This window comes from Chelon labrosus (genome assembly GCF_963514085.1).
Source record: "Chelon labrosus genome assembly, chromosome: 4".
NCBI lineage: Eukaryota > Metazoa > Chordata > Actinopteri > Mugiliformes > Mugilidae > Chelon > Chelon labrosus.
This window is the reverse complement of record NC_140340.1, coordinates 18,974,532-18,997,311: the sequence shown is the minus strand read 5'-3', so window position 1 is coordinate 18,997,311 and position 22,780 is coordinate 18,974,532. Positions and strand designations below refer to the sequence as shown.

The window sequence follows — 22,780 nt, the reverse complement described above, 5'->3', positions numbered from 1 at the left end:
CCAATTTGATTTCAAGGGGATCTGACCAGTAATGTAACATCATAATAACATAACAACCTATAAATAAGGACAACTCAAAATGTTTCCCTTTGTTGTAGTGCAAGTATATTATGAAAAATGCAAATTTCGGCACATTGCTGTCTGCTGTTAATTTCTGAGTGTTGTGTTCTGTCCACTTACTAAAACAGTAGACAAATTAAGAATAGCTGTTACTTTTATTGAAAAATGACAGTTATAGTCTTCTATGTAATTTTCACACTTTGCAAATTCATGCCAGGCGCCAAAGTAGACCCTCTGGCAGGCCGCTTTTGCACTGTATGTTTGACACCTCTGCCCTACAGTAAATTATTCTATTAATCTGAATTTTGCCTGTGAATGTTTTCTGAGTGTTGGCTCTAAATAATGGAAATGTAATTTTTTATCAGCACCTGAACCTGCGCCGTACAAGGGCATGGCGCTGATGAGGAGTTTGTTTCAAATTACAGGGAGTGTTGGGTCACTCTGGCAGCAGTTGTGTTGCTGTGTTTACTCTTCATGTCAGTCTGTTTTCATCCTGTTATTTCTCTTCTGCACAGACAGCTATCAATCTATAAAAAGAGACGGGGAGAAATTTAATGTTTCTGGCATGCTGAAATACCAGGGGAAGTGACACCTAACAGTTCCATATACAGACAAGGTGTCTGCAAGTCACCCTGTCATGCCGCTTTAACACCCCTGTTGCTTAGTCAGCGTTGCGGGTGACAGCCAGGTTGGGGAACCACCAGTTTAAAAAAAGCGCACAGGCTCAATCTGCACAATTTGAGGAAGATGTAAAGTGAATTAAAGTGCATGTTTTGGATGATGTGGACATTTGTGCATGTGGATATCTGTGCATCTGTGCATGCCACGTCAGGGTGGCACATGGCCACAAATCAAACACTGATGAGACATTTTAACTGTGACTAAGCTTATTTTTTTTTCCACCCACTTGCTGATAAACCAGCCCCCATTCGGAGGTTATTTTCTGTCATATGAGTAATCAAAGTGGCTCAGAACCAGTCTCTGTTTTAGGTAGACGGAAATAATTGGGTAGGTTCCTGTTGATGTGTGTGGTTGCTCAAGTCTTACCAGTACAGTCTCCCATTGGCTTTTCTCTCTTTCCTGCTTTCAAAACTCAAGGGAGGATTCAGGCCAATCCAGGTAACATTTACCTCTGTTGTCAAAAATCTCTGCGGACCTGCATGGCATGATGAGGATCATCCTTAAATGATCCCTCCTAACTTTTAACCCTTTACACCCTCTCATCCTTACTATAGTGTTTGCTCAGTAGATTTTATCCCCTATGTCCTGTCTTCAATCGATTAGGGATTCATTAATGGACTTTTCAGCTCATACTTCTGTAATTTCTGCTCCATCCATCACTCATCTCTAATGGCCTTGCACCGTTAAATGAACAGCATGCTTAATGACAGAGAGATACGATGTATTCCCTCTTAAGATATATGTTTTTTTTTAAGTTTCTTTTTATGTCCGTGTACTAAGAAAAGTGTTGGATTAATGTCATGTTTAATGTTTGGATGCCTATATGGTTTCAGTCATGTTGGGGTCGTTGTTTTTAGTGATTGTCTCACAAAGCTCCTTTCTGTCGACAGTGTTGAAAAGCAGTTGTGTCTGTTGACTCTCATTTCTTGCTTCGCCACCACTTTTACTGAGACCGTCCTCGGGTAACTGGTAACAAACGGTTTCCTGCTCATTTTCCAGATTTCCATTGAGCTATTTACAATAAACCCATTGAATCTGATTTATTATGTTAAAGGTGATTTCCCTCCTGGGTATTTATACACGCTTTAACAGCATTGTTTACTCTGCTCTCCTCCACTGGAGCATACTGTGACTGTGGTTGGGTATTCCCAGCTTGAGCCCTAGTTGTTTGGAAGTCGGTCACAGCTGTTGGTAGTGGTCTTTCTTCGGGCCCGGCACACACTGATTTGAACAATATAATTTATGGGCTGTCCAAACACAAAACCCCCTCAATATTCAACTTTAAGTGATCGTGACATGTGCTTCATAGAAGTCGCTGGCGCTGTTGGCAGTGTGTGTATAATTCCTGTGTTTTCAGGACTCTCTGATGCATCAAATAAAGGCCGTATTGCTGCTTGATGAGCAGAGCCATGCCATGTGTCACACATTCACTATAACTGGAAGGGTGGCCAAGCAGCTCAGGCACAAAACATTTAGTTGAAACCTCTCAATAGTCCCAACAGCTTTAATTTTTTACAGCTGTGCAGCCTGGTGCACCCAGACTTGGCGAAACTTTAAAAATGAAGAGCTTAAAAATAGGAACGAAATTACGCTTTCACTTTTCCCCTTAATGTTGCAGGAGCTTGGTCTGCTTCAGTTTTTAAAAAAATAACTAATTTGCTGCTTATCCAACTGTAAGAAGATTTCATTAAACAGTCAACTCGCATATCTTTATTAAGGATAAATATGTTTGTGATCAAAGCGATGATTACACAGGCAGATATCAGGAGGTTTGACTCTGTAATTAAAAATATCAAATTACTACTTGGCAAAATTTAAAAGACATTTAAACACTTAAAGACCCAAAAACGACCACGGAATTAAACCACTTGGATGTGTAAAAGCTGTCTGTGATAGTCTAGGATCCTAGTTTTTTTTTTTTTGTTGCCGCTAGTCTGATCCCTGTCGCTGGCTTTTCACCCGATTCAACACGCTGAATCTGCAGCGGAGTGCGTCAGTGAGAAATCTTGGCAAACCAGTGCATGAGAAGAAACGAAAGTGATGGGAGTAAACTAAACAGTTCAAAGAGCACACACGGAAAGCTCTTCTCTGTATTCATTAATGAAAATGACCATAAAAACAATTACATGTGCACATACAGACAAAGAATAACAGGTCAAACTGCGTTAATATCTTTTTGCACTGATAGACAAAGGTTGACAAAGATATCAGATCTAGATGCGACATATGTCCCTTAACAGAAACACAGTTGTGGGACCGGACTCCATTTTGTAAATCCTCAATAATCCACCACCTCAGTCATGTGTGGGTGTGCCACACTTTCTCAATTGAGAAATTTGTGCAGGTGTCAGTGATTAAGATGATAACGTACGTCAGAGGTTTCACACTGTAGCAGACCGGTTAGAGTTATGCGCCGTGGGTTCCTTTCATTAAGATTTTGCCTCTGTTAGAATGATGATTCTTTTAAGGCTTCAGATTAAATGACCGTGGGATGAAATATTTAGGACATGTGTGTCTCAACGAAGCTAAATGCCAACGCATTTCCATAATTCATAATATAGGCTGTTAAGGCATTCCTGGAGGAGATCATGGGCTGATTGTGGAGGCAATAATGTTTAGTGTGAGTTCAGTGTAATTGTCTTGAGTGATGCACAGAAGTGAAGTTCAGATGGAGTTGTGATGCAGGGCCTCCTTTTTTTCTTCTCCTTTTAATTTTTCTTCTGATAAAAACCAAGGGCTCAAGGGTGAGAAATGTGTTAGACAAATAGTGAACACATCTGAAAATCTGTACTTGCTTGTGTTTCAGATAAAGCATGACAGCACGCTACGATATGAGACTGCAGCCTGTGGGGTTGTGTTTAATGTCTCCTGTTGTTTTTCTCTGTTTTTTTTTTTTTTCTCCCCCCCCCCCCCCCCCCTCGCTTGTTGCTCTCAGTTTTTTCAGAGGGCTCAGATGCAGACTGCGAGGCCCACCATCCCGACAAACACGCCCTCCATACGGCCTGGCTCACAGACTCCCACTGCGGCCGTCTACCCCACTAATCAACCAATCATGATGACCATGGCACCCATGCCTTTCCCTTCTCCACAGGCTGCACAGTACTACATCCCACAGGTACAACAAACACACAGAACTGGGTCTTATCGAATTTAAAGAGTTTTCCTTGTATTGCTGTTTAACTCTGACGTTAGAGTTGCATTTTGTTTCAGAGAGAAGTCAAACAGAAGTATTTTATTGTCTCTTCATCTCCAGCAGATCAGTGGGTGAATACAGATACGATAATTGAACGGATTAAAGAGTATTTATTATGAACACTGTCTCCAGAGAGTTACTGTGCAAAGCCAGGAAATAATACAGACCGTAACCCTTTGTATGTGTCGTTTTTATACTTCAATATTTGCTCAGGTTAAGCTAATAAGAAATACAACATGTTAGTTTGAGAGCTTCAGAGGTGCTGATAGGCAGAATTATTTACCTTTTTATAAAGGGCGAGGCTAGCAGCTTTCAGTTCTTTGTACTAAGCTAATCCTAACATCTGCTTGCTCTAGCCATATATTTAATAGAAAAATATGATGAATTGAGTATCATATAAAGAGAAAAGCTTGTCAATGCCATAGTTTACTCACACACACACGTTATTTCTTGGTATAATTTATCATTACACAGATTACATTACACAGATACACAAAACTGGCTTATGTGGAAATTAATGGCAAATATTTAAACCCCTCATTTGTTACAGCAAACAACCTATCATATTATTTTTTTTTAGTTGGACTACAAACTGAAAATACTCTCTACTTGCAGCTGGTAATTGATTTGTTACAGATTATAAATCGGATCAAGGCATAAGTCAAGGGGTTTATCCAAAACATCACGATCCAAGATCCAAATGAAATGAAGGTGTGGAGTATGTGTCTCGTCCTCACTGATGACGTCTCTCCTTGTCCTCCATATTTCCAGTATCGCCACAGTACACCCTACGTGGGACCTCCTCAGCAGTATTCTGTTCAGCCCCCAGGATCTGGCACCTTCTATCCTGGTCCAGGGCCAGGGGAGTACCCCGCCCCATATCGTGAGTCATTAATCTAGCACAGATACACATCCAGTACTAACTACACCCATAAAGTCTAAATTCAACCATCTAGTAGCTCAAATACATAACTACGTGTGTAGCAGAAAACCTAACCTGTGTTTATTAAAATGTCTACTCCTCTGTGTTTCTCTTCTCGCAAATTCATTCAGATCCCCTCAGGTACCACCCACCTGTCTCACCTTCTGTCCCCGCGCCCGTTCCTGCAGCTGGTCCACCCTTCTACCCAGGACAGACTGTTTACCCCCCCTCACCCCCTATCATAGTGCCTACACCACAGCAACCTCTACCAGCCAAGCGTGAGAAGAAAACAGTGAGTATCTTAGTAGTTCCTTTGGCTTTTGTTTTCTAGGAGAAACATCTGAAATGTTTACACACCGCAAACGTCCCGTAAGAACATTTTTATGTTTAATTTTACAAGATTATTTTGAGTATTTAGTTACGATCAGCACACGGTGTGATCATCGGCAGGTGGAATTTGACTTCTGTCGTGGGTAGCAGATTTGGAAAAAACGCTTGATGTTTTTGATAAGATTTCCTATTTATACACATTTTCGTTTTTATATTTTGAAAATTAAATTTTTTAGTAAATTCATAAATAGCCTTTCTGTGAATATATGATCTGCCTTTCCGTTTTTAATAAAGAAAGACGGACATTGAGCTTGTGATTGTCTAGGCTCTAACTCCTCTAAGTCATTTTGCTATTAGATATTCTTCTTGTGCTTGAGTAAAAATACTCTAAATACTTACTCTTACTATTTATATACCGTTTACTTGTTCTTGTAAAGGCTGGCTGCCTCTCCCTCCTATCATAGCTGATGAGAAACACGCAGAAAATGTTGCTGATGCAGGGCTGCTCAAAGACTCGTGCGCTTTAGTGAGGTCTGTTTTTTTGTGCCATTGTCCTCCCAGATCCGTATCCGTGACCCCAATCAGGGTGGCAGGGATATCACAGAGGAGATCATGGCGGGAGGTTCAGGGAGCAGGAATTCAACACCTCCTGTCGGTCCCCCCTCCTCTACCCCAACCCCACCACAGGTATGGCTCTCTGACGCTCTCGCGCACGTCTCACCTGCGATAGTGTAGCATTAAGACGGGAGGGATGTCTCATGTTGCTTGGTCACAGTGTGAGCTCTAATTCTCCCGATCTCACATAAGAAATTCATGATGGCTTTGAGTTTAAAATGTTACCTGTGTGTTGTTTATTGCTCCCATATTTTAAGACGCATCATTTTCTTAGCACCTTTTTTTTTTTTTAGTATTTTTTTAGTTGGGGAAAACTCTTAGTCTTATTATTAAAACTCATTAATGTGTTTCTTCGAAAACATGAAAGACAAGCAGTTGACGAGTGTGGGTACAGCACAGGAAATAACAAAACCTACAAGCTGCTGGAAAAAAATAGTAATTCTTCCCATTTCTGCCAGCATAACATGATAGCAGACGTTGCTACAGGGACTTCAGTGTACATGACGTGACATTCACAGCTATGTCTATAAATTCTGAATGCTACAGATCTGTTTGATATTACCAATCACCTGTCCTTGCCGCCTCCAGAGCCTCAGGACATTGTTCGCTTTGGGCGCTTGTTTAGAGAGAAGCAAACATGCGTTAATGACTTCTACCCTAATTAGCTTAGCTACAGAAATGACAGGGTTCCCAGAACTCTTGACGTTATTTAGTATAGGTGGCAAACGTTACATGGACATTTAGAATATTGTTAAAATATTGAAAACTCTCATTTTCACTCTACTTTGACCATTTTAGATTTGTTTGTCGAATTGGAAGTACATTAGCAACGGTAACCATGGTAGGAGCCCTAATAATAAAAACATGTAATTTCATCACATATGGGATATGTTTAGACATAGAACTGGGGCCATGGCTTGTGAAAAAACTTTTTGCTGTCTTACAGCCAGGTAATGAACTCATTGTAACTTTGTTAACATCTTTCTTTAATCTTATACCTGCTTTCTTTCAATCACTGTTTCTTTTCCCCCATTAACTTTTATAGTGGATTGTGTATGTACTGTCTGTAAACTCCTACTCCTTCTACAGAATCCACTCAGATCCTCTAATTCCACTGAACATCCGATCTGTTCTCCCTAAAAAGAAATTGAATGTGTTTGGCACACTGCTTGGAATAAATATGGAAATGTGGCGGTGCTGAAGCCTGGTCTTTAGATCCAAGAGTACTGGGAGCTGGCAATGCATGTAAAAAGTCAAGTAGCCACCTTTTCAGATGCATAAAATTGAATTGTCTTCATATGGAGTCTTGGCACATTTTAATAAATGAAACGAACCCAAGTCCAAATTAGACAGCTTGCATGGATTCTGAAGAGGGACGTTGTGACTTCTTCCTCCCTGTGTCCTTCTGTGGATGTTAACAGTGTGTTTCCTCTTTTTTCTCTGTCTTTTTGTGCCCCTTGATTTCATTTCTTTACATATTTCCCTCTACATCCTTTACTCTTCATTGTCCTGAGCTTTTCCACTCCTCTTGCCATTCCTCCCACATTGATCTCCATTCTCCACCTCGTTTCTCCTGTATTGTCCTCCATCACTGTCCTTGTAATAAATAACCATACCTCTTTGGACTCTTTATTTCTGCTCAAACCTGCATTTTGGCTTGTTTATTTGTTGTTGTGTGTGTGCGCTTGCCTACATCTCTGTGCCTCTCTCTCTTTCTCTCTGGTTTTCTGTGTTGCTAGTTTTTATGGCCGCACCCTCATTATCCTCACATTTTCTACCTCAAATCGCAGCAGCTGAGCAGCAGCCAGACTCCGGAGCAGCAGCAGCAGCAGCAGCAGCAGCAGCAGCAGCAGCAGCAGCAGCAGCAGCAGCAGTCGCAGCCTCAGCCTCCTCAGCAACAGCAAGCCCATCCCGTAGGCTACACGTTGGAGCCACTGCAGCCACCACAGCCCCAACAGCCACAGCAGCCGCTGACAACTGGGGCTTCAGACACCAAACCAGGGCCAGGTCTGCCCAAACACTTTCTTTCCTTAAAATACAATAAACAAGGCAGTTTAGCTATATTTTTTATGTTCAAATAATAATAAACATCACTCAAATGTCACCACTGGACCACAGCTTTGCATACGAGGGAATGTCATCTGTGGTTTTATTGCAGCAACCATAGTGTCCCTGCACCAAGATATCTTTTCCTTGAACAGGGATTTCCTTTCCAAACATGTTATCTATCACTCTTGTATTTGCTTTGACACAATGCCGACTGAATGCATTCAGTTTCATTTCTCTTGAAATTCAAAGTGTTTAGTCAGCAACACTTCCTGCTCTTCCTGTATTCAAGTGGAACATTTGGCCAGCCTTTTTTTTTTTTTTTTTAAAGAGTAACTTTATTGGCATGGGTCAGTTGCACAGTTCTACACTCCATATAAAGTTTTGTCTGTGTTTTATCCTCGAATATTTCGTATTACCTGCTGCAGATAATCAACAATCTGTGTATCTATTTAGAGAACTTATTACATTTGCTGACTGAATTCTGAATCCCTTTGTTCTTCTCTTTCAGATGATACGCCAAAACTGGAGCCAGTTGTCCAGAAGTCTTCCTCACCTGGCCTTGTGCAGCCCGAAGCTCCCTTGGAGAGACCGGAGGCCAACGCTCCTCTATCTGAGCCCTCGCCTACTGTTGAACCAGAGCTTCCCTTCCCTGCCCCACTGACCACCCCCGTCAGTCTCCCACTCACAGTGGCCAACACCAGTGAACGTCCCTCAGCAAGGGAGTCCGCTGCTTCAGCCTCTTCTCCCCCCGCCTCAGTTGGGGAGAACAAACCCTCTTCAGCACCTACACCCAACACAGACAAGCCTCTTTCAGACACCCCACGAACTTTAGTTGCCTCTCCATCTCTGGCTCCCAAGGCTCTGAATGGCCTCGCAGACTCTGGGACTGACTTAGACGCCCCAGCTCATGAGCCACCTCTTCTGTCCTCAGCTGCTCTCCAGCCCCAGGCCTCTGCCCCTGCTTACAGAGAAGCCTCCTCCTCTGAAACCTTGCCCTCTGACGTGAGGCCCGAGGTGCCCATTGCTGCTGCGCTCTCCTCGATGGCACCTGTGGCTGTGGTGCCAGTCACCCTGACCTCAAGCCCTGTCTCTGTCCCAGCTTTGCCAGTTATGCTACCCCCTGGCCTTCCGCCTCTAGTGCAGGCCACAACAGAGGCCGAAGAGCCGACCAAGTCCTTAGACACTAAAGACCTCACCCCCAGAGGAGGGACAGAGGCGCATGGTGGCATTACTGACAGCAAAACAGAGACCCAGCAACAAGCACTCAACAGGAAGAGTCCCACTACAGGTACAGTGTCTAATGCTGTTTGGGTTTGCAAGTGACATTTTCAAATTGTACTTTAAATACTGTGGGATCTGTAGTGATAAACCAGCCTGAAATAAGTGGCTGTTTTATGAGCCCCTTACTTTTCAGATAGAGCTGTATTAAGTGGTTAGACATTTTGCTTGTACAAGGTTTGCTTGTACAAGCATGAACATGTTTTTCTTGCAGTCATTGGTCTTAAAAGCTAATTTACCTTTTAAATCCATTGTGGCTTGGTTGTTAACCCACTGGCTGTGGCTAACTTCTGTTTCCTTACAGTTAATCAGACTGCTTCTGCTATACCAAAGACCTGGAGAAAACCAAATGAAGGGATCTCTACTGGAGATGCACCTCATAAGGAGGAGGAGGTAAGAGAAGAGGCCGCCAGCTCGCAATGCAAAATGACAAGGGAGACTGAAGAGGCAATACCTTGTAACTTTATTTTCAAACGATTGGTATTTCGTTTCGGGGCAAGACTGCAAAGTGTCAGAGGAGTGGGACGGAGAGGTTGAAAGAGAAGAGGGAAGGCACAATGTGGGCTAGAGTTCAAGTGGAAAACGTTTCCACATGTGTGGTGAGGGAAGCAGACATAAACGACTTTGGGGTGTTGTTATTCTCCGAGAACGACAGCATGGAGTTATCTATCATCTTCATGGCTCACGCAGCCCACCGTTTGTAAAATCAGCTCTGTCCCGCTCTGGTTTCCTCTCTTTTATTGTTTTCCTTTAGGCTTGTCGCTGTAGGAGAGTTCCCACACAACCAATTACCAGCTGGTAAATAAATGGTATATTTTAATCAACCACCCCAGTTGTGATGACGCAAATCATAACAGCTGTGTTTGATCCAAAACGCATTTCACCACACACTAGAAGTACGAATGCTTACAGTACAGCCCCCTACGGCACAGGCTCTGCGCCAGATCAAGCTTAAGACGGCTGCCTTAAACCTGACCAAAAAGACAACATGCCAGTGATGGTGCCACATGAGGACAGCATTAACAGACGGTGACTAGCACAGAGGACTTGAGGACTGAATCCCATAGATCATCTGACATTGACAAGTCTAAATGTCATTATAATAGCAATGCATTTAGATTTAGATTAAACAAAGTGTGAAACTGGCTGATAATTGAAATCACAGGCTAGATGAGTCAGAAGCTGCTCAGTGTTTCTCACTGTGTTTTAATTTTGTGTTGATAATGTTGCATAAACATGATCAAAATTGCTGGATGCTTGTGTTCCCATTTGTGAAAAAGTATTCCAGTTCTATGTATATTGTGTGTACAGGACTATATTATCTAAAAATATTAGCCTTGTATGTCTACGGGGGATACAAGTCAAGTGTTTCACGATTGAATATTGCCTCCACACAGGATGAACCCAGGCCAGTAGATCAGCCTGCTGTAGATCAGGCCCTGCTGTCAGCTCCTCTGAGTGGCAGCCCGGTGCTCCTACCACCAGTCTTCACCTCGACCCCTGCTCCTGTCCCTGCAAACATCTCTGAGGCTGATAGGAAAACTGCCGCACCTCCAGAGGAAAACGGCGAGGCAGAATTGGAGCCGATGAGAAACGGCGCAGGCCACACCTCAGAGACGGAGAGCAGCGACAGTGGAGCCACCCCCGGAGACAAGGAGAACTCGACAGGGGCTCCGCAGGACATTGAAGGTGAAATGGACCACAGTTTTTTTATTTTTAAGCTACCCTAGGCAAAACCGCAAGAAGTCTGCATGTATTCATTCAAGTTAGGCACATGACTTGCCTCTGACCTTTTGGAGCTTTTGTCATTCCCAGTTCTGCCTTTGTTTTATGTATAATTACCTTTTTTTCCCCCCTTCCCGCTCAAACCCTGCTCGGTGGTCCAGACTTGGCTGAGTCCAGTGGGAAACGTCAGTATGACAGGGACTTCCTGTTGGGCTTCCAGTTCATGCCGGCCTGCACACAGAAGCCTGAGGGCCTCCCACCGATCAGTGATGTGGTGCTGGACAAGGTGGGTTACAAATAGCCCTGCAGTCCTACAGAGATTATATAGATGTTTAGGTGACAGGATTGTGATGAATATTTAATAATAATAAATATTAAAATAAATATATGTTAATAAATAGTTAGCTTAAAATTGTATCTGTATAAATGCACCTCCTAAAATAGAAAGAGGTTCATGAATTTTCTGATCTGCTCCTAATCTAACAGTAGTTAAACTGACTTTCCCACCGTTGTTGCAGATAAATTTTACTGTCGAAAGACACTACCGCTGTGTAGTCGTCCATTTTGTCTGCAGCGTCTCTGTAAATTGAAATTAAATGCATGTTTCTCATGGAGCTGCAACGATTAATGATCTGCAAAGAATTTGAAAATAAGGGAATTGGTTAAGTCTGTTACCAAGGAAAAAAAAGTGGAGATTTATAATCATTGTAAATTCAGTGTTTAGATTTTAGATTGTTGCTTTAGTGGACCTTATTTCAGGCTCTGGGATGGTGTGATGGGCATAAGTCATAATAGTTTTTAATGGGATTAATCAGTAATGAAAATAATCATTGTTTTTGAATAAAGCCTTAATAATAAAACAGGACTTTGTAGCCACATACCAACAGGCTTTATAAGACTTAGTTTCAGTTTAGATTGTGTGAACTGGATCAAAGACTCTCCAGTTTGGTTTGTTCCTCACATCTGCTCATACTGTATGTATGGGTGGAGCATATGTTCTGCTGAAATGCTGTTTTGATTAAAATCACATTGCTATTATGTCACACTTGGCAGTGTTAAGAGTGCAGGCCCCTCCCCCGCCTCTCCAAAAAGAACAACCAGACTGGCGAACAGTTGATTGGTACAATCCCAGCGTCTCGTTTTCTCTGTGGGAGAAAGTGAAATCTCGCTGGAAAAGAGTGGAGAGGAAGTCAAGGACAGCTGAAAGACAAAGAGCTGGATTTGTTCTTCTCTCCTCCTCCCCCACAACTATCTCGCTCTGTCCTGCGTTCCTGTCTTCTGTCCTTCCCTTCCACATCTGGTTCTGACGTCTCTCGCCGAGCAGCCCCACTGAGCTAGACGAGCTTGATTTATTATTGATATAGTAAAAAAAAAAAAAACATTAACCAGAAGCTGCTAATGTAGCATGACTTGATTTAAACAGGGTCACCTTTAAAGAACCACTGACTTAGAAATTCATGAACTCACTGTCACATTCATCCCTGGCTTTGCCCTGTTACCATTATTACCAGGGAATCACTGCTCCCCCTGCTGTTCAGATCATGCTGCGTGTGTGTGTGTTCGTACATGTGTGTGATGATGTATTGTGTATGCTATGTGTCACACAGATGAACCAAAACAAGTTGCCATCTCGATCCGTGGATTCCAGGGTGATTTCCAGAGGACCTGATTTCACACCTGCGTTCGCAGATTTTGGCAGGCAGATGACCGGAGGACGAGGCGCCGCAGTGAGTCACACATGCACTCACACACGAGCTACCAAGCTGCCACAGTCATTCATAAAATCACACACACACACACACACTCACCCTTTTCCACTACTTACCTTTTCTAGTGTAAAACAGTTTTACTGTCAAGATTTGTTTGAAAATAATGACCCCGATCAAGTTTAGCAACGCGTTCAAGTGAATCTGCTGTAATGTTACTGTGAGGAGCTCATTATTAGGACTCGGCTTCAGACACAGGTGCGGCGAGCTGACATCACAGTCAGCCGTCATTGCCGGTAGTACTTTGATGCCGAGTTGCTGTGTCCGTACCCTTTCACTCATCTCATAGACACCAGGAATAATCCCTGTCTTTTTCCTGTCTTTATTTCTTTCGCTCCATTCTCAGCTAATGAACATTGGTGCACGGCGGCCTCCACCCAGGAAGATCATCATGAACGTTTCTGTGAATGATGACATTCAGCTGAAAAAATCAGAGAACGCCTGGAAACCCGGCTTGAAGAGGGAGGCCCCCGCAGAGGATCCAGAGGCGCAGAAAACACAGGTAAAGGCAATTACACACAAACACAGCGGAGAGACGCACACAAAATCCAGCTACCTCCAGCAGACTAAATCCTATGATTACTGGCTCCTGAGTGATTTGACCTACCACAGCATGTATTGACTCAGCATCCGGAGTTATTTTTGAAAGATATTTTCAGCATATCTACCAGGGAGTGGGACTAAGTGTTTGGTCAACTCAATGACTAACTGCCTCTTGTGCATGATTCCCCACAGGATCTCTTCAGGAAAGTGCGAAGCATCCTCAACAAGCTGACGCCTCAGAAGTTCAACCAGCTGATGAAGCAGGTAACGGACCTCACCATCGACACCGAGGAGAGGCTCAAAGGCGTCATCGACCTGGTCTTTGAGAAGGCCATCGATGAGCCCAGCTTCTCTGTGGCTTATGGGAACATGTGCCGCTGCCTGGCCACGGTAAGCCGAGCATCTTGCCGATCAAAATGGGTCAAGTGTGGAGAATTTAGATCAAAGGAGATGTAGTTTTGTGGTTGTGAATGTGGAGGTTTAAATCCTCGATTTATCTGGAAGATTTTGGTGGAAACATACTTTCTGCTTGAGAATCAGTGTTCATAATTTAATATTTTTATCAGTTTCCTTTCTCCTCTTAATTTTGTACTAATGCTTCTTTACTGTATTTACTATCTACCATTCATGCACAGCTCAAAGTGCAGATGACAGACAAACCCAACACCACAGTAAACTTTCGCAAGCTGCTGCTAAACCGCTGCCAGAAGGAGTTTGAGAAGGACAAGGTGGACGATGTGGTGTTTGAGAGAAAGCAGAAGGAGCTGGACTCTGCTGCATCGGTGTGTGCTCTTTGAATTTCCTTACAGTTTTATTACATAATCCATTTTTATCACAGCAAATAAAGTAAAAAAAAAAAAAATGAATTAATAAACAATTTGCATTTGTCTTTTTCTTCCCAGACGACAGAGCGTGATCGGCTTCAGGAAGAGCTGGAAGAAGCCAAGGACAAGGCCCGACGGCGTTCCATCGGCAACATCAAGTTCATTGGCGAGCTCTTCAAGCTCAAGATGTTGACGGAGGCCATCATGCACGACTGCGTGGTGAAGCTGCTGAAGAACCACGATGAGGAGTCTCTGGAGTGTCTGTGCAGGCTGCTCACCACCATCGGCAAGGACCTCGACTTCGAGAAAGCCAAGGTGAGTTTTTGACTCAAAATCAGGGAGTTAGAAACCAAAACTAATTTTTACACTGTTTTTGGTGTCATACTAAAATACCCAATACTACGAAATAAATGTGTTGATTGTGAGCTTCAGAAGTGTAGGTAGGCAGATGTATTTGTGTATATTTGGATAGAGCCAGTTTAGCAGTGTCCTCCTGTTCTTCTCAGTCTTTATTCTGAGCTAAGCTAACCATCTGGTAGTTAAATCTAATTTCCAGTCCTCACACATAATTCTTGGCAAGAAAGTAAATAAGAATGTTACCCAGAATATAAAATGATATATGTGGATGTGACTGTCAGTTGCAGTAAGGTTACATTTATGTTGTAGTCTAGTTGCTCCCGACATATGTAACGGCCAGAGATTTTCAGGGATTGAGCCATGAAGTGAATATATTCATGCCACAAGAGTATCAGTATGTCTGTACTAATATAAACCAAGATATGCTTTTCTACCTTCTAGCAAATTAAGTCAGTACTGAGCTGATTCTGATCTTCAGCAAATCTCTTTTAAGAGACATAAAAGAGATTTTTCTGATGGGATTTGAGCTGGGCTACATTCACTTCCAGACGCAGAGTAGAAAAAACTGTTTATATACTGTACGTTGGCAAAAACAAAAAGAATATCCCCACAGTGTTTCCACAGTAGATGTGGACATCAGTGACACGCAGCGAAGAGTCCTCAGATGCTTGGGGAGACCCAACTGACCTGAAGGGCTTACTGCTGCATCGCTGCTGCACTGTGATGTGTGGTTTGATACTTATCATCTAAGGAAAAGCCCTCTGACCAGTAGGGAAACCGCTATAAAGTCACCATAACAACTGAAATCGGCTTTGTCGCCTTTTTGTTTGCACTGTTTACCCAAATAAAAGCACTAGATCGTCAAGAATGTGGTCATAAATCAGCTTTCTTGTACTGCAGATGAGTTAATCCTGTTTTAATGTGGTAATTCTCTCAAAACCTCCCTTTTATTGGCAGGCCATTACAGTGAATTGGGTCTATTCTTTTAGGGTTGTTACATTTTATTGTTCTGCTGCGTACCCAAATGTCCCAAGTAATAAACTGAATAATCAGCCAGTGAAGTGAAATGATGTGAGAATCCCTGAAACCTGCTGTTCGTTAGGTTAAACAGAGGCACGGAAGATTAACCTTCATGTCTCAATTGAACCCTCTCTGTACCTCTTTCGTCAGCCTCGGATGGATCAATACTTCAATCAGATGGAAAAAATTGTCAAGGAGAGAAAGACGTCGTCCCGGATACGGTTTATGCTGCAGGACATTATTGACCTCAGATTGGTGAGTATGTGACTCTCTGTTGGACCGTCCTGCATCACATCTCATGTTCATGATGCTTTTTGTTCAGATTTATTGCTTTTATTGCATCCTGAAACATGACATCCGGGTAATATTCTGCTAAACTGATTTGTGCTTCAACTCTTGATATTCAAACACCTTTCCAGAAAGACTGATGATTAGGAAACCCTTTGTGGAAAATACACTATAAAAATAACTCAAAATACCCGATCACATGTTTGTCTGCGAGTGCATTACAAGCTGCCGTTAATTTTACTGCGTAAAACATGATTCTGTACGAATTGCATAAGTATTAATCCTCAGACAACAGATTAGGCATATCTTCAAATTTTGTCAATATCTGACTCTGCGAAAAAAAAATAAAAAAGATCAATCTAAATTACTAATTGCAAATCAGTTCAGTTAAAGGCTTGGTTGATACTTTCTTATACTTTCTGTAAATCAATGCAACACTGAAAAGAGAGAATACGTCTGAGTAGATTGTAGGATGCAGAAGGAAGGAGAATTTTCTGTGGTTGCCACTCAGAGACATAAATGAGGAAATGCCTCTCAGATCAACCCTGCCTGTTGCAGCCCGCGTCACCGTGACGTGTAGTTAAATTTCTGGAGGGGAGCACATCAGGATCCTCCGCACGAGTTTTAATCTACCTTCCTCCCACAGCTAATATAGACCAGCTGTCATTTATGTAACCTCTGCTCATATCAAGCATTTGTAGCTTGAGAAAAAAATTGTAATTTACCAAATGAGTATCGCATTAAAATAACATAAGATAATAAGTCTGCCTTAAATTTTAATGACCACTGATGAAACCGGTGACGACACCTGGATTTCTGTTACACATGCTATATATATATATATATTGCAGTACTGTCTTCACTTACAGAGTTTAACTGCTCTCACGAATAGTACATCTCTGACATACGCATATACCTCTTTTATGGGTTAAAAACAGACTTGTAGCAGTTTTATTTGTTAGTTTTAATTCCCTTCAGACATTTCCATATTATGCGTTGTTTTCCTATATGTAGGAAGATAGAACTGAATAAATAGCTGGGGACACATGGACGTTTTCTGGGCTCACAACACTGATATAAACACATATATAGATTCGAAGAAAGAGGAACAAACAAGGAACAAACGACTCAATATGTAAGTGTCCTCTCGTACTTTAGTTTTCACTAGAGACATCTGCATTGATTAAACCGAGCTTTTGACATTTTAATCCATGTCCCTGTCTCGTACAGAACTATTGAAAACATGTATTCAAACTCTGCTGTGGTGCGCTCCTGTCAGATTTGAAATTAAAATGAGCAAGGTTATTTAGGGTGGATCCACTTTGTTTAAAAACAAAACATCCATGCTCACAGTCACTGACAGGCACGAAATGAAATGGATAACCTTGTTAATGCTGCTGTCTCCCTGAAGCAATCACTGGCTAATTCATCAGTAATTATCTCTGTCTTCTTTTATATGAACTGATATATGTGATAAATAGGGATGTGCAATATTTCATCGTTTACGATATATCGTCAAAAACATTCCCCACGGTAAGAATATGTCATCCCGCGATTGTATTTTTGCTTACCACTCCAGCCGGTCCTACGAGAAACTAGTGCTTGCAAAAGGTTCCTAGGAAATTTTTGAATGTGCACAAACCGACATTGGAGTATTACATGCGTTACTTTGGCTGCAGTCTGAACGGAAACAGTTCGTCGCGAATTCGCGACACTAGGCATGAAGGGGTTAAAAAGTGATGCGGAGCAGCAAATTACAACTTGCAAGGTTTGCTAACAAATAGTGCATAAAAAGGACAGTAACACCACTAATTTGTTCCACCACCTCAAACACAAGCACAAACCAGAATATGAAGAAAGCCAGAAAATGCGCAAGGATGCAGAAGCAGCGTCGACTTCATCCAAAGAGTCCGGTATAAAAAACAACTCAGATAAAACTTGCCGATGCATTATAGTTAAAAAAGATTAGGCTGAATTGGTGTTTATTTATCGTCATTTTTATTGTTACCGTGATAAATACCAGAAATTGTCGGGATAAATTTTTTAGTCCATATCGCCCATCCCTAGTGATAAAACAAACACACTGATATTTGAATTGAGCTTCAGTGAAGAAATCCGTTTACTGTACTACTGTCTGTTTGAAATAATTGTACTTCTCCCTTTATTCCAGCACAACTGGGTGTCCAGGAGAGCCGACCAGGGCCCCAAAACCATAGAGCAAATCCACAAGGAGGCTAAGATTGAAGAGCAAGAAGAGCAGAGGAAAGTGCACCAGCAGCTGCTCTCCAAGGACAGCAAGAGACGGCCAGGTCAGACCTGCAGTCTAAATCCTCTTTAAGGCTTAGAATCACATTGGCACACAGCTACACTGACTCAGGAAGCCTGTGAGCGTACAGGCAGACTTCCTGTCCCTATAGCCTGCACTGATGCTATTGTGCCCAACAGCAGACAGGAAGCCCCCTACTCACCCCCATCTGTTAGCTGACCTACAATATTTCATCAAGTATAGCGAGAACTGTGAAAAATGTCTCCCTGTCTGATCCCTTGTATGTTGACTGAAAAAAGGCCACATCATTTCTTTCTTTAAAACTGTTCATTTCCTTCCTCTATGTGGTGTGGACGCTTTGGCCACTTAGATCCACGCGATCAGAGAGATCAGAGAGATCAGCGAGAACAGCGAGAACAGCGAGAACAGCGTGCACCTAGAGAAGAGACCTGGAACACTGTGCCTATGACAAAGAACAGCAGGACCATCGACCCCACCAAGATCCCAAAGATCTCCAAGGTGAGCCAGCAGCCTGATCTTCAGCTAACTGATAGGGCACCAACAGCTGGACGAGTGCCAAAGACGGGGAAGACATATACAGTATATAGCTTGTATATTTTTATTCTGGCTTTAAAAGTCTGTCCCACTGACAGCATTACATGCATTTCTACACTACACCTCTGACTGGAAGGAACTAGAGATGTCCTGATCCCGATGGCATTTTTAAAAGGAACGGATCCATATCAGGCTTCCACTAAGCCTGATCTTTTGTAGTTAATTATTTTAGGTCTGCATAAACCAAAACAACGTCCACGTAGCGTCAAAACATCTTCTTCGTTGGCTAGCGTCAAAGCTGCCGCCAAAAAAAAACAAACAAAAAAAACAAACGGAAAAAAGCAGCTTTCTCTGTAATCCTGTAGTATCTTACTCTATAATTGTCTCCTAGCTACATTAACGTTGGCAGCCCCATTGATAGTACGGTCGCATGGTGCACATGTGATCTAGGAGAATACAAGTGAGATAATAAAAGCCTTTATGAATCTCCAGGGGAGGAAATTTTAAGGTTGTATCGGATCGGGAGGGCAAAAAAAACCTGACATCTCTACTGGAGACACGTCTTGTGACGGCTCGCTGTCATATCATTTAAAAGCACTGCCTAAACCTGGTTCATTTGCTCATATAGCTGCAGACGAACAATGATAAACTGGCATAAATCCCCAGGTAGTTACATATATAACAGATAATTCGTCCAGAGCCTATAATTAGGACACTACAGGAGTGTCCTCTACTAAAAAAAGGTAGCAGCCAAACTGTTAAAGAGATTTTGATCAGATCTGAAAGAAAGGATTTCCCAGGCTGTTCAGTTTATAGAACACTTTACTGCATTATAGTCTTGATTTTTTGGTTACATGCGTTGGCTGTACAGAGGTGAAATTGAGTGACCCACAGAGCTACAAAATAAATGAGCCACAATTAATAATGTGACAGTGCGCATCAATGAGTGCTACAAGCAGAGTGCGCTGAGTGTCGGAAACGATATTGCAGGGAGTCTCTCACCTTTACAGCTGCTGCCGCCGCCTCAACAGTAGTGTTGTGTGAATGCTTTAAAGCCTCTTTAGATTATCCTGCCCTAGAACAGTCACACTGACAGCGACATTATACTTCGTTATAGGAAGCTGATACAGTACTTGCCGTAATCTTAATTGCTTTAGCTGCTACTTTAATTAATGTCGGACTACTGAAGGCTAATCATGCCTTACAAGCTGTAACACAGAAAGTGTATATATTACGGGATACTAGTGGATGTCTGACCTGAGGTTTTTCCTTGAGAGGCAGCTGGATTCTTGTGGCTCGTGGCTGATCACACAAGTGCAGATCAGTCAGTGTCCTGTGAGGAAGAATTGGCACAGTTTGGGCACAAATTTTCCTTGGAAAGACGACAAGAATCACTCACTAACATGCTAATTAAAAAGCTACGCTGTCTCATGAGGCTGCAGGTTGTTCTGTGTAGCCTGTGATGGACGGTGATTGATGGGCCATTCAACCATCTGCTAAATATGTTGTCCAAACTGTTTCCCAGCACTACCTCTCAGAGGCTTCTGTGCGTCACGTTAATCTTCCACAGTTTAGTAAAATAATCCATCAGGTCAACAGGTATCAGTGACAGTGGTGGTGTCCGAAACAACCGCTGATTTGAAACCAATCACTGATCCATACTGGACCAAAGACAGTATATTGTTGCAGCACATTGTGTAATAAGTCTGAGCAGCCCGCAGATTCAGCGCACACAGAGTCTTGGTTGAACTTTGTCAGGTCTGCTGTGTAATTTAGATTAATTGGGGAGGATGTTTATCATGTCGTGACAAGTTTGTCCCACCTTCACTGAGTGTTTTTTCACGTTGGTCCCTCACAGCTGTCTTCAGAAAATAACTGTTTACACATCACAGAGATGAATCCTGTGGATCATCTTAACTTTGCTGCTCACGCAAAACGTTCCCTGCTGTCATCTGATCTACATTATTGTGGTTTACATGTTTAGTATTACAAACTCTAGCCCCCCTGCTGGATGGGTGAGGTACTGCCGTGTAAAGCAAAGTCAGTTTATTTTTGGGGCCCCATCTGCTGGCAGCATGGTCAGCTAGTTGCACAGAGAGAAGATAATTCAATAATGCAGCGTCTGGAACTTCTCATGTGAAAAACACTTATCATATTGATCCAGTATTTTGGCTGGTACTTACTTTGATTAATAACATTTACCCAGTGACAAAAAATACATTTATTTTTCCTTCTGCTGGGCATATTCAGAGTTCAAAAGAGTGTCAGTCATTTATTTTGTTGTTGTGAGTCGGAGTAATTTTTCTCAACTTGCGTCTTTTGTCTATAAGTTTCCCTTATGGTCTTGTTTAAAGCAGAGATGCTTGACTTTGTTTCTAAATCATTCTGCAGCCTCAAATGGACGAGAAGATCCAGCTGGGCCCACGGGCTCAAGTCACCTGGGTGAAGGGCAGCAGTGGAGGAGCCAAAGCCAGCGACTCCGGTAAGATGTCGCAGTGACCTGAACCATTTATTACACGAGCGACGCGGTCCACAACTGAGAAGATGGTGAAAACACCGTTCATCACGCAGCCAAGTCTTCTGCCTCACCTTTCTGTCTTCTGTCTCAGGAGCCCATTTGTTATGACAAAACACCAAATCTTCCAAATTTAGTGATTTACGTTTCTCTAACACCCTTGAGCTGTTTGATTCAAGCTGTTTAACAATACCAGATGCCTTAAGGTGAAAACTGTGAGCGCTGCAGTGATCTGTGTCATTTTGACTGCAGCTGGTTCAGATATTGATTTCTGAAAGTTAGAGAAATATTTTTTACTTTAAACCCTTCTGCTGATATGAGTTGTATTTACATGAATGACACTTTGACAAATGTAACCCTAAACAATCCCTAATCATTTCTTTGAGATGTAAACTGTTATAACTTCCTCATATCAGACCTGTCACGGACAGCTGGCCTCAACCGTTACTCTGCACTGCAGTCCACGCCGTCAGCCCAGCCCTCCACCACACCCCCACAGAACCAAGATTACGACTCCAGGAGAACTCTGGGAAGGTAAAGTGCAGCAGCTACTGTTCTTCCCCTTCTCTCTAAGGAAGATTTCTGTATGGCTCTTGGTTTCTCAGAGATCCTCATGATTTTTGGCTGATTTTTTTTTTTGCATTTTCCTCCCTCTTCGCAGTCGTAGCAGTACAGGCAGGGAACGCAGTGAGAAGCCGCTGATCTCTGCGCCCCCCTCATCGTCGCGACCCGGACCGTTCACCAGGGGAGGCAGTTCCAAAGAGCTGCTGGACAGTCAAACCCCAGAGGAGCCGAGAAGAGACCGGGAGCGAGAGGGAGCCGAGCCCCGGAGGCCGAGTGTCACCGAGGACAAAACGGAACCGGAGCGCAGCAGAGTTAGGGAGCCTGGTGAGGAAACATGCTGAGGAATATTTTCTTCCCTTCTTCTATCTTGTGTGCGCAACATGAAGAGTCTGTGATGGTGCATGGAACTAAATCAGGCTCTTAGCACAATCAGACACAGTTGTGACTCTCGTTTTTATTTTGACAGTGAAACCTGAGCCAGTGGTCCAGAGCCCAGACAGACCTGCACTGTCAGAGGAGGAGATTGAGAGGAAGTCCAAGGCCATTATTGACGAGTTCCTGCACATAAATGATTACAAGGTATTAAGATTCATGAGAAAACCAGCAGAAGACAAATATCATGGCACCTCAATCCAGTGATTATTAGGTGCTAAAGTTTTCACAATTTATCCTGAAGACCCATTTATGAGTAAAAAAAAAAAGACTTTATACATAGCAGCTTCTTTAAGGTAAATCAGATTTTTAAAAATCAGCAGTTATCTACAGAAAGTAGTGTTGGTTTCTTTAAGATGTGTTTAAAGCAGAACTGTGTTCAGATGTGTGACATGCTTTTTGCTTCTCCTTTTTAATTTCCCTGATCTCATGAAATTGCATCATATGCCTTTGTTTCATGCAGGAGGCTGTGCAGTGCGTGGACGAACTGGACCTGGGCCCTCAGCTGCACATGTTTGTGCGCGTCGGGATGGAGTCGACCCTGGAGCGTAGTCAGATCACACGGGACCACATGGGCCAGCTCTTCTTCCAGCTGGTGCAGCAGGGAATCCTGCCCAAAACCCAGTTTTACAAAGGGTCAGTTCACCTGCTTAATGCTCTCTGCCTGATAATGAGGCAGTTTCTGTGGATAGGGAGCCAGTTGCCTGCTCATTACTTCTGTATACCGTATTTTCCGGACTATAAGTCGCTCCGGAGTATAAGTCGCACCAGCTAAAAAATGCATAATGAAGAAGAAA

At 42.7% G+C, this 22,780-nt stretch overlaps 1 protein-coding gene across 2 annotated transcripts in view; it reads left to right on the top strand.

Moving 5' to 3' along the window:
• The window catches only part of eif4g3a (eukaryotic translation initiation factor 4 gamma, 3a), a 49,281-nt gene that overhangs the window by 19,683 nt on the left and 6,818 nt on the right, over positions 1 to 22,780 (top strand). For both annotated transcript variants that reach the window (XM_084543002.1, XM_084543001.1), the window contains exons 6-27: positions 3,677 to 3,856; positions 4,706 to 4,817; positions 4,988 to 5,148; positions 5,748 to 5,873; positions 7,592 to 7,808; positions 8,359 to 9,138; positions 9,433 to 9,521; positions 10,526 to 10,817; positions 11,015 to 11,139; positions 12,461 to 12,580; positions 12,966 to 13,121; positions 13,355 to 13,552; positions 13,798 to 13,944; positions 14,065 to 14,301; positions 15,514 to 15,618; positions 17,822 to 17,960; positions 18,288 to 18,436; positions 20,864 to 20,954; positions 21,404 to 21,521; positions 21,649 to 21,875; positions 22,018 to 22,130; positions 22,447 to 22,619. In XM_084543002.1, the coding sequence (XP_084399128.1) occupies positions 3,677 to 3,856; positions 4,706 to 4,817; positions 4,988 to 5,148; positions 5,748 to 5,873; positions 7,592 to 7,808; positions 8,359 to 9,138; positions 9,433 to 9,521; positions 10,526 to 10,817; positions 11,015 to 11,139; positions 12,461 to 12,580; positions 12,966 to 13,121; positions 13,355 to 13,552; positions 13,798 to 13,944; positions 14,065 to 14,301; positions 15,514 to 15,618; positions 17,822 to 17,960; positions 18,288 to 18,436; positions 20,864 to 20,954; positions 21,404 to 21,521; positions 21,649 to 21,875; positions 22,018 to 22,130; positions 22,447 to 22,619 (4,055 nt within the window). The remainder of the gene's footprint in view (positions 1 to 3,676; positions 3,857 to 4,705; positions 4,818 to 4,987; positions 5,149 to 5,747; positions 5,874 to 7,591; positions 7,809 to 8,358; positions 9,139 to 9,432; positions 9,522 to 10,525; positions 10,818 to 11,014; positions 11,140 to 12,460; positions 12,581 to 12,965; positions 13,122 to 13,354; positions 13,553 to 13,797; positions 13,945 to 14,064; positions 14,302 to 15,513; positions 15,619 to 17,821; positions 17,961 to 18,287; positions 18,437 to 20,863; positions 20,955 to 21,403; positions 21,522 to 21,648; positions 21,876 to 22,017; positions 22,131 to 22,446; positions 22,620 to 22,780) is intronic.